The 12,206-nt window shown below is 40.5% G+C and overlaps 2 protein-coding genes across 5 annotated transcripts in view; one reads left to right on the top strand and one right to left on the bottom strand.

Annotated features, from left to right (window-relative positions):
• LOC122776381 (receptor-type tyrosine-protein phosphatase zeta-like) overlaps positions 1–12,206 on the bottom strand; it is a 940,026-nt gene that overhangs the window by 706,794 nt on the left and 221,026 nt on the right. The gene's annotated exons all lie outside the window — the stretch shown is intronic.
• Positions 1–12,206, top strand: part of si:dkey-106n21.1 (solute carrier family 23 member 2) — a 34,204-nt gene that overhangs the window by 1,173 nt on the left and 20,825 nt on the right. The window contains exons 3-4 of the mRNA XM_044036923.1: positions 7,857–8,009; positions 11,698–11,855. Coding sequence (XP_043892858.1) covers positions 7,857–8,009; positions 11,698–11,855 — 311 coding nt within the window. The remainder of the gene's footprint in view (positions 1–7,856; positions 8,010–11,697; positions 11,856–12,206) is intronic.

Below are 12,206 nucleotides of genomic sequence, written 5' to 3'. Positions count from 1 at the left end.
GGAGTAGACAATTCAATACTTGTTGTTGTACTGTTGTTTTGGGTTTTATATATGGGTGTATGAAGCTCTGACACACAATCACCATGCACTGACCAAACAACTGACAAAAGAGTAATGAGCGTTTCCCTGGCTGTGTGAGTACTCAGAGCGTGACCACACTTTGAAAAGCCAGAACTATCCCTTTAACATGTCACATAACAATGAGGATGCATTTAAAACAAATAAGTGTTGAGTCATCATAGGTAGATTTGCCTTTTTTATTTAACAGCCAATACTGTTAAAAGACTAATATCACAATTTCGGTCTGTTTTTCTTTTAAAGATGTTTTAAACATTTCTTTTTTTCTTTGAATGAATTGTGATGAAACACACAGCTCACACTGCACCTCTCCTGCATGTAGAAGCCTGGATTGCATTTTGTAAATGGGACACAGGGCACATTTTAATGTGGTAAACATGATACCGGCTATATCTCTGACATAATTGTCATGCCCGGAGATTACCAGTGTACAGACATTGAACTGGAAAGCACTTTTTGTATTTTTCTTGCAATTTGGGACAAGAAGGGCTTTTGTCATGGCAGCTCCAACTCTAAGGTAATCAGGTAGTTTCCGATACGTTTGGGGTTTCAAATAACAGGATGGAGACTAAAAACAAACTTCATGTAACCTGTAATTGAGGCGAAAAGTAGATAATTCTGGTCATGGTGCACTACATTCTGACCCATGAGCTCCTCATTGCTTAGTGTAAATGATAATTCACCGAACAAGCATGAAGCTGGTGAATAAATGGAATGTTTGGCTCCTCTGATAAATTAAGCTGAATTTGGGAAAAACGTCAAACAGGATGCTGAAAAAGCAAATCTCTTTACTGGGTGAAAAGCCAAAGTCAGTACAAAGTAAATCAGTCCACAAACCCAGAGTCCAAAAAAAAACAAAAACGCACAAAGATCATACACTAGAAACACTTAAGAGGAAAACACTGGCAAATATAAAGGGAACTGACAAACTGCCATGGTTCAAATGAAGCAGGGGGGTATATATATAGTAGAAAAGGGCTGGGGATAATAAGCAACAGGTGCAAATAATAAGGGGCGGGGTTAGAAATCAGGCCACAGGATCAAGAAGACTACCAAAATAAAACAGGAAATGAACGTAGTAAGTATGACTAGAATAAACCAAAACAGCACCTTAACAGATAATAAGCATTTTTGTTGCAGGATAACAAAATAAAGTTATACATGATTTTTTTTTCATAAACAGACTTTCAGCAAAAAAATATGAATATTGTGTGAGATTATCAGCATGTTTTGGTGTGTAGATCCCAAAGCAAAATAAGCAAAGTATCTGGAAAGCACAGTAGGATGCATCTGGTGTTTTTTTCCCCCACACTTCAGAGTTCATTCTGTCACAACATACCACAACCAGTATGGTGGTTACCACAAGTAAAATAAAAGAAAGGGCATCCCACAGTGCAGGTGTGTGCAAGCTCTTTCTCACAGCCATGTTCAGCCACTTTCCATAAGTTTGTATTTATACGGACATTTCCTGCACAGTTTATATTATGGGAATAACAAACCAATCAATAATATTTACCCTGGCAACGTAAAAAAAAAGGAAAGGTTGACCCATAACAAGAGTGAGGTCAGAATGACTTTTTTGCCTTAAAAAGTACATTTTCATAATCCCACATTCACCAAAATAAGACAAGGTTTTAGAGACCAGTTTTTGGCACAACATAGGTGACATAATATGATGCATAAAGCCGTTCCTGCAGTGATGTTGAGTTCAGTAGGACATTGGAATGGGGTTGTGTTTTAACATCACTGAAGCACCTCTTTTGTTTTCCTTGTTTGACTGTGCATAAAGCAAACCAATGTGTGTTCTCACGCTTAACCCATTTATCTGTGTCATCACAGTCGTGACACGGAAGTAACGCATTTCTTTAGCACATGACACCGTGTGCTACATACTGTAATTGCTGTGGCCACATTCAGTGGCAATCAGCCACACGTTAATCACCGTCAAACAATAAAACCTGCCCGTTGTGTATTGTTCGTCTGTCATCCACTTTGTACATTAGAATGTTGGAAGATTTTCATTGATTACTTAATGGCATAATGAAGCAGTCGGACCTGTATGTGGAATGAGAAGAAAACTGTCTGTTACAGTAAAGGATGAGAGGAGAGGAAGGGGAGATAATCAGACTGTAGTTACTTGGTAGTAGCTCTTATGGCTGTGCTACTGACACACCCATCTCATTTTCCCAGGTGCTCTATGACTTGGGGGCATGGGGAGTTTGCAGCATTGTCAGGACTCAAATGCCTGGGGCCACACAGCATACCCCACCAATAAAGACCCGGTAAAGACCCCCCAGGCAACCCCCCCAAGATGATTATCATGCAATCGAATGGCTAATCTTCCTTCAGGATTATCTGGAATTTAAATTGGTAGTTTATTTATTTGCTTAAATTCAAAGTGTCTGAAAAAAGAAAAAAAAAGTGACCAACATGACCTTAAAATTATATCACAATAAAGATATTCAACAATAGACATGTATATATATATATATATATATATACATATACAAATACATATATTGAACTGATGTTTAAACAAACAGTGCTTGTTATGATGTAGAACGATACCAATGACATATTTATGATGCAAAATGAATCTGATGATATCAAAAACAGGTAAATAACTCTAAAACTAAGTAAATAATAGTGTGGACAACAGTGATGTAATGCATTTAATAATGTAACAATTAAAACTGAATGTCTTATTATTACTATTACAAAAAAAACTTTGTTGGACCATGTTTTAATTTTAACAAGATAATAAGTGGTGGGCCGCATGTCATCAATTGGGGGGCTACATGTGGCCCGCGGGCCGCCAGTTTGACACCTCTGCCTTAGAGTCATACAAATTGGTGGTGACACTATTCCTCCTGTATTGAGTGGAGTGCAGCTACATGACCACTAGATGGAAGCAAATTGTCATGTGATCCATGGGACAAACGTCTGCACGCTCTACCAGCTGAGGACTTGGTAACGTGAGAGTGAATCAAAGACAGAGGAAATGTGGTGCAGATGTGCCCACATCTGCAGTGTCTGTCTCTGTTGTGCGACTCTGGTGAGACAGATGCAACACAACAAGGTGTTTTCCTTTGAAGTGCTGACTTGAATGCTCGACTCACCCAGTGAGACACAGCAGGTTCCGGAGTGAAGGCCGCAGCATGTGACGTTTTCCCTTGTCACATGGGACTTTGATGTGACATCTTTAAAATGGAGTCTGGATGTAATCTTATGTGTCATATGTCAGGCATCCAGAGAGAAGGATGGTGCAAAAGTCAATCCGCTGCTAAGTATCTGTGATATGATGCAGCATCCTGACACATATGGCTCAGCGTTATTTAGTTGAGTAACATTTATGAGTCAAAGCACTAGCGGTGGCAGAGATATGTCAGAGCGGTGCGTTTTCATGTACTTCTCTGCTCGTCTTCGTTATCACTCTAAGTGCTGTACACATTTGTCTGGGTCTGGACATTGTCCACAGCTTGCTGCGTTCATGCATGGCAAATGTGGTGGCAGAGTGTCAAAGTGAGATGTGTTCACAATCTCCAGAGGATCAAAACAAGGCTGGTGCCTGGCTTGAAGATGAAGGAGACAGGACACTTGTCCATTAACTCGCTGTGGATTATCTGGACTCTCTCCTGCTGACTTCTCACACGAGCTCACTTGGAAATTAGACTTAAATAGGGAGGTAGCGAGGGGAATTTCTGGAAAATGATTGGGGCATTTTTTGCAGACATTTGTGACATTCTTCACAGTCTTTGAAGAATGTCTGAACTTCAGTGCATGTCTTAAAGCAGGGGGGCCCGCTGGTAATTTAGGAGGGCCACACAGGGTTTCTCTTGTACATTTCTTTTTTCTGTCCTGACATTTTCCCTTCAATTATCAGGTTTCCATCTTTTTTTTTTTTTTAACATATTTACAACCAAAAAAATTAGATATGTTCTCTGTGGGACCTCTTTGTCAGTGCTGGGCCCTAAGAATCATCCTAACACCCCTGTTATGTATTTCTTTTGGGTGGCAGCCACCCAAAATAAAGCTTAACAGTTAAATTCACTGGTCAGAGAGATATTAACTCTGTTCTTTGACTTTAGAGCTGCTGGTTGAAAGGCGCAACAACAATGTCTTCTTATTCTGTGTTTGTACTGAGCGACTAGGCACAGCAAAAGTGCAACATTCCCGCTTTAGAACTGGTTATGCAAAAATGGGCCCCCGTTTCTGTGTGTTCACTGCACACATAAGAGTTAAATGCAGGTCAGATTCTTCCTGAAATACTCGCCTAATGAGGGATCATTTGTATCGTCTCATATCTTTCAACAGGATCACAGCCATAACTTAAAACATTGCATTTCATCAACTTCCTCAGTTCACTGTTCCCCCCCTCTGCTCCTCAGTGGACGAGATAGCAGCGTTCTCGTGCAAAACATGCAGACAGGGTCCCAGGGGATTTATAAAAAATGGTATGTGTTCCATCAGCAGCTATCCACGGGTCTTTTCTATTCCTCTACAGAGGAAGCCCCTTTAATATCAGTTTTCAGTCAGTCTTTCAGCTCAGCTCCTTCTACATGACAATGATGACTGCAGCAATCAACTGAAATGTAACACAACAGCAAGCAAAGTGAAAATCCAGTTTAACACCAGTTTTTTTTTGTGACCAGAAATGTCAGTTTTAAATGCCGCATGAAGGAATTATGTGTAGTAGCTACTTCATACTAAGTAATAATGTTTAATATGTTATATTTGCTGGTGCTGTGTGAATTTACTAAACCATAAATTGGCCTGGGGGTGTCAAAATGAGCTGACCTATACACAAGACAGAAATATAGCCCGGTTTGGAATTGGGTGAAATCTGTTAAAATCCTGTGGGATTTTTATTGTATTTCGTCAAAGGTGTTAAAACCATGGCATCATATAACTTTTTCTTCTTCACACAGTTGTCCCTAAAATCATAAAACTAGCACACAGCAATGTAGTTTCCACAAATTTGACATTTCTTGATTTACTCTCATAATGTGTCACAATTGAGAAAAAAAACAAAAAAAACAACATGAATGGTTTTGACTGACTGTTGGACAGTTTCACATACATATTCACGTTTAAATAGGTGGATAAGTTGCATAATTCATTAAATAGCTTCCAAAGTGAGCTACATAAAACAATTGCCTGATCAGCCTGTTAGCATGGTTGCTATAACTATTTCAGCAGTTCAATGTCACCACAACATATGGAGACCAGCTTTATTATTTTACTACTTACTCTTAAGTAATCTAACTGGATACTTTACACATTACATGTCACATTAACAATTTCACAATGCAATGTGTGGTGAAAAGCGTTCAAATGTAACCATCACAACACTCCCAGTGAATACCTCCATCACATTTCAAACACTGGTGTTGTCCTTCTGACTCACACCCCCAACAAGGCTTGTACAAATACGTTGGAAACTGATCTGTCCCATGTGGACTGTGTTAAGTGGGAAATGACCTGTTTGCGTTCAAAGACAAGTCACGGAAAAAAACATTCCACCTTACACTTCATGCAAATGTATCATGTCTATTTATAATCTTGGAAACAAGACAGACAATATGTTTTCTTTTTTTTTTATGCATATTGACCAAATGTCTTACTCTTAAATATCAGTGTTAACACATGTCACCGCAAAAGCCGGAATATTTACAAGCACATCAAAAGGCTTTATACAGACCTCAAAGAAAACTGATCTGTCCGATGTGACCTGCTTTAAAAAGGGAGCTGACCTCTTGGTCTCAGGTATCTGGTGACCCTTAAGGATTACCTGGTCTTAATAGTCACCAGTTCAAGTCACACTCACATCTGCCATCGACAGCTATCACTTGTTTCCCAAAGGATGCGCTTGGAAAAAGCACAGACAGCTGCCTGTCCATCACAGGGATGACACACTAGAGGTCTGGAGCTATTTGTTCACACACTGCAGAGCACCTGTGGGCGTGCAAGTTGTGGGTTTTCAAGGTTATGTAACCACTGTTCCTACACTGTGACGATTTCACATACATAAGCCAAAAACAGCTAAGAGCTAAACACATTAGCTCGACTAAAATCTGGCTTGTCTTAGTCGGACCAACATACCTGGATAATGTGATTCATAGTCCGATTACTCCTGTGTGTACACGCTTAGTCTGACTGGAGGTGGACTTGGCGTTCTGTGCATGCACCAACATTTCCTCACCAGTCTTTGACCTGGAAGTACAAGGGGACAACATCACCGCCCATCTCACCGCTTGGTGTTTTCTTTCAACGTAAAGGTCAACAGGGAACTGATTCAATAGGCACTCGCTTATAGAGAGACACAGCGCCACCTTCGGAGGCGGAGTGAGGCGTACACGGTCAATGAATCTGCATGTAAGTGAGACTCTGCACTTTGTCCAATTGTCTGACTTAGTCAGACAGTCTCTTGAAGTCTCTTTGAAAAATCCCTGCTGCTTGGAACTCACGGTCCCTACTCCTTGCTTGGTGTTGTTATATTCACATTTATATGTTCTGTTATTTTTTTCTTTACTTTTTAGCACATGGTTAAATGTTTTATCTTGTTCCATCACCGTGCCGTGTATAGGGTATGATTTAAATTAGCCAATGGCTATAATCTGGCATATTTAAATGTAAATGTTCTTTAAAATGCAATGTGGGCAGCCCATGGCCAAGAGTAAAGGAATTGGGCTTGTAACCCAGAGGGTCGCTGGTTCAAATACAGATTCACAGATAGGTGCAGCTGACTGCTCCTGAGCCTGCTAAGTCTCAGGGTATGACCAGGGTGAAAAAAACCCAAAAACTTCATCCATTGCAAAGTGATTTGACCTGGGAGTGAATGCCAATTGGATCCAGACAAAAGCCAGATGTTTGTGGGTGTTTGTCTTTTTTTTTTGACCACTGGAAAATATGATTTTGTACTATTATGCAAGATATGTCAAGTAACACAAGTCGGCTGTGTTGACAGATATGAAGTTATGGATGGAAACGTCCATTCTGAGGAGAGATTGTGCAGGTGGCGCCAATCCCAGCTGACACTGAGTAGTAGGCAGGGTCCACACTGGGAAGCTCAGCAGCCTATTATAGGACCATGATACAGCGAGGAGCAATCACACAGAGTCAATCTAGTCTCCTATCAAGTTAACCCTGGGGGTGGAAAATACGCAAGCACACAGAAAGGTCTCAGTCAAACCAGGGGACATGATTGACCCTCAGAAACTCCATGCACATCTTTGGCAGCGCCTCCAACCTCAGTAAACACTGGGAGTGACTGAAAAGAGGGAAAACATATCATAGTCCAACATGAGTAACATTCTCTCCTCACAAACAAACATGACATGTGTGGGAGGACCTGAACAGAAGCACCACCACCACCACCACCGCCATCAGCATTTTATCACACACCTCTACACACTCTATAACTCCTAATTCCACTTCGGTGTACTTAATCTTTCTGTCTCTTATCTGAACTACTCTAAATCACCAGCTTTGGAATACACTGAAAATGGAGGGCTTTCTTTGGAAAATACTCAGTTTCAAAGGCACAGGGAAAAAAAACATAAAACATTTAGAAACCTTTAGCCCTATGAGAATCTCTGGTATGCTTGTAGAAACATCCAGTGACTGGTTGGAGGTGTGCTGATAGAGAATGTAAATCTGGGAGTCGGTGTGAAAATATTCTCTGGACGGAATTCAATCAGGGAATATTGTTTTCTCTTATTTGATCCGACATTGCTGAACTGATGTGTTGTTTGCGTTCGCTGTGCTTCTTCCCAAAGGGTAAAGAGAGTGATGAACAGCCACAGCTGACAGTGGATGTCGAGGAGCCACACACAGAGACTCCCGAGGAGAATGCGGACAAAGGAGTAGATCTGGTTTACTCCCTCAATGACAGGCCCCCATGGTACCTCTGCATCCTGCTTGGCTTCCAGGTAATATTTGCATATCTTGAACGTTTTTAGATGAATGTTTTTTTGTTTATGGTTGCACCATGGATTGCATTCCAAAAAAATCGAATCATCTAATCTAATCTAATCTAATCATGGCCCGCTTGCTCCACACTGGGCAAAAGTCTAAGGTCTATCAGACAATGTCATCATTTGCATTTGGATTGGAATGATGTGACTGACAGGCGGTCTTATATATCATTAAGCTGCCAATGAGTTTAACTCGTACATCACGTGTATGCGGGCCATGCGGTGTTAAGTGTCAAGCACGATTGCCTCACAGCAAGAAGTTCACCGGTTCAAATCCTGGTTCGACCGGGGGCCCTGTGTGCGTAGGATTTCTCAAGGTTCTCCGGTTTCCTCCCACAGTCCAAAAACATGCAGAGGTTAATTGGACACTCAATATTGACTGTACGTTTGAATGTGAGAGCAAAATGGCCTTTCACCCGATGTCAGCAGGCGTTGAGTCAGTTTTCACAGCAGACATTTATCGACATGAAATAGTAGGACGAACACAGGTTTTAGCAGGAACATTAATTAGGGTTCCACTTAGGGATGTACTATTTCACAAGTGTAAGAGTAGATCACATTTAATACTTCACACTTACACGTTATTTTATTCATTTTCTGGATAGAACAATAATTGCTGTAATTATAGCATTGCTAAAACAACAATGCTTAGGTCCACATCGAGCAGATTCAGGGCATTTGGAGTCATGTCTCTGTCAGCCCCGATGAAAGCAGTGCAACACCGCTCCGGTTTTGACTCCAGGGACTCGCACTTCAACTTACCTGCCAAGCATTTCAGCGGCAGCACGTTGTCTCCTCATTTTTCTTCGGCAGACAGGTAACATTACAGTGATGTGTATCAAGACTGAACAGGCCACCAACAGTAAGTATATTACCAAAAGAAAGATAGGAAGATAGAAATTCACAGTACAACAATGCTGAAAAATTAAAACTTCAACGAGAAGAACGTTTTCATTCAGCACAGACCTACACTAGGGGAAAAAGACAAGGAAAAAGGGACAAGGGAAAGAGTGTAAAAGGTCCCACACTCTGGTGCTTGTGCGTACATTAGAAAATCAGAAGACCAGAGAGTCATTGATTTCATAAATTCAATACTTATTTTTAATGTAATATTTTCCAAGGCCCTTGGTTAAACAGACAAAGAAAAAAAACAAAAAACAGAATGTGTTTGAAGTCTACACTGTATAATACTTCTAACATATTTTAAAGCAAAGTTAATGCCTTCCAGCTGGGACTATGAAACAAGACATATGTCTGTGGAGAGACCACAGCCATACTTATAATTATGGCTGCTTGTTTTCTCTGGTGTCTTATCATTTATGTGCATTTCTTTGAAGTCAACAGACATTGCGGAACGCACCAGAGGTGAGAACAACACTGTAAAATCATAAAGAGAAGTGTGTTTTCGCAGTGACACTGACACTCTTCTGTGTGTTTCTTCCCTGTGTCAGTCCACGGTTGCCCTTGGTTTTTCCGGGCAGTATTTGTGTTATGGTTTGTTGGGTGACATTTGACATGTGGCAATGTGTAGAAACAACATCGCAGAAGAGTTTGCTGGTAAAATATTCAGAAGCATGCGCAGGTCTTGAAGTTGAAATCATAAAAATGGAGGGAGGAGAGAAGAGGACGGTATATTTACCCCAAAGAAAATAGTCTTTTTTCTCCTCCACCCTTTACTTTTACAACTGAAGCAACTCTTTTTTTTTCCAGATGCTCACACCTCCTTGTGTCACCTCACTATTTTTTTATGAGCATAAACTGCATCCGTTTTCCATGTATCAGTGTCATGAATTCCGCGAACAGGGTCATGTAGCACCCAGCTGCATTTATGGTCCTTTGACTGATTATTGTTTGCCATGGAGGGAAATATCAGTCATTGGGTCATTTTCATTTTTGATTTTACACTAATACAGATCATTTTATTGTATTATACAAATGTATACCACTGGGGTTGCTGTGCCATTTTTAATAATGTTGTTTGAGTGATTCACATACTGAAAACTATCCACATAGACTTGAAGTTGAAAAGAAGATCCAACTGTAAAACACATACATGTTAGCATGAACAGGTTTATGGTGTGCTTAAAAAGGTTAAGAAGGTTACACTTATTAACTTGCTGGGTGGTATGTTTTATTGGGGGCTTGAAGGAGAAGAGTCTAACAAAGTTATTTAACTTTTCTGAGGGTACTCCGGTTTTCGCCCACAAAACTTGAGTCCTATGGCGATCTGTCCAGGGTGTGACCCCTAAGTCAGCTGGGATTGGCTCCAGCTCCCTCGTTACCCTGTGGAGGATAAAGTGGTAGACAATGAATGAGTTTAGTGTTTTTTAAATCAATAAAGGTCTGTGCTTGTTCTTCATAGGACCAGTTTGGGACAGGTGGAGTGGTGTCCTAGCTCCCCTCCTATTGACAAGCTGATAAAACTGTTATAAACACCAGATGCCAAGTTTGAAAAACAATGGATTCATCTAAGCTTGTCGTGATCTCTGTTGCAGAAAAGCTTCATATATAATGTATCCACTTACTGAAGCTTTCAAATACATGTGATGTAATAGTCAAGTTGAAATGCTGTCTTTCTTTTGATGCAACTGTACATCGAGATTTATTTCAAGGGTTAAGCAGTTCAAGCATCTGGTCACAGCTACATTATCTCACACCCTTACACTGTACTGTTCACTGCTCCCTGGACTCCAGCAGTTGCCATTCACTTCATAAATCACTCTAAACTTGCAACAACAGTGAGCCGGTGGTTATCATTATTATAACGTCACATAACGCCATCATTAACAGAGATAGTAATGCCTCATGATTTGAAAAAAGAAAGAAAGAAAAAGTACAAATGGTGATGTAAAACATCGATCATAAGGCAAAACAACAGTGTGTACGTCATTCAGTATAGATAACATAACCCCAAACGTTATAACAGGGGTATAATATTAACCTGCTAACATTAACTAATCAAAATAAGATTCTTAAAATAAGCACACAGTAAAACACAAGGAGAGATTTTTTTTCCAGACAGTGACCCTTTGGTCACATTTATTGCTTGGCTATCACTTACATGGTCACTTTGCAAACACACCGGTGTTTTTACTGCAGTTTGGACAGCTCACGTAGCTCCTGTCAGTCTGAAATGCAAAAGAATTCTCTCAACAAGTTCTTCATCCTGAAGGAATCCTCCCCGCTTTCCTCTTTGTCATGAAACTGACCTGAGGCATCCCCCGCTGAGTTATGAGAGTTGTAGGTTTAAAAATACTCCCATAAATCTTGTGTGGGGCCCATCAACATCTGTCCTCATTTTAATGGCCCAGGTGAGGAGCAAATGGCAGACTACCAAGAAGATAGCAAACAAGTCTAAAGCCAGCTACTGACCAGGTCAGGCTGGTTTAAAGTCAGATTGACTAATAATTTAACCAATGTGATAAATCATGCATCTCATATCCCTTGGAATCTGTCACTACCTTTGCTGGCCATGAGTCTTATGCTATTAGCGACTGCTGTGGTTGTCCATTTCATTCTTTTTGTATTGTATTGGCTGATGGGAGTGTTTCCCTCTTGTGAAGCACCTTGAGTTGCATTGCTTTGTATGAAAATTGCTCTACAAATAAAGTGTGAGTGTAACCTTTTGCATTCTCCTCCACAGCATTACATCCTTGCTTTTGGTGGCATCATTGCTATCCCTCTCATCCTGGCTGAGCCCCTCTGCATTAAGGACAACAACGCTGCCAAAAGCCAGCTCATTTCCACCATATTCTTTGTGTCGGGGTTGTGTACACTGCTGCAGACAGCTGTCGGTGTCAGGTAAAGTATTTTTACGCTTTACTTTGCCACTGTAAAACTTTCACAGCTTTCTGTAGTGTGGTTTTATGAGGCACTGACATTTCAACACTGACTAAACTAAGGGTGCCCGAGCATGACACGATGTCAGTAATAACACGGTTATCAGTGAGGACACTGAGGAAAAACTGCCTGGAGATTTCACATGCGTGACATTTCAGATTGATGTCAATAAAACTAAACTTGAGTTCCATGATGGAAAAGACAAGATAGAACGGCGAAATATTCTTAAGATATCTTAGAATGAATAGATTCTATGAAGTGAGACCATTTTAAGTAGCTAAACTCTGTTGCTGACACCTATGTTCAGTGCGG

Source organism: Solea senegalensis, linkage group LG10 (genome assembly GCF_019176455.1).
Source record: "Solea senegalensis isolate Sse05_10M linkage group LG10, IFAPA_SoseM_1, whole genome shotgun sequence".
NCBI classification, from domain to species: Eukaryota; Metazoa; Chordata; class Actinopteri; order Pleuronectiformes; family Soleidae; genus Solea; species Solea senegalensis.
This window is presented reverse-complemented; position numbering and strand designations above follow the sequence as displayed.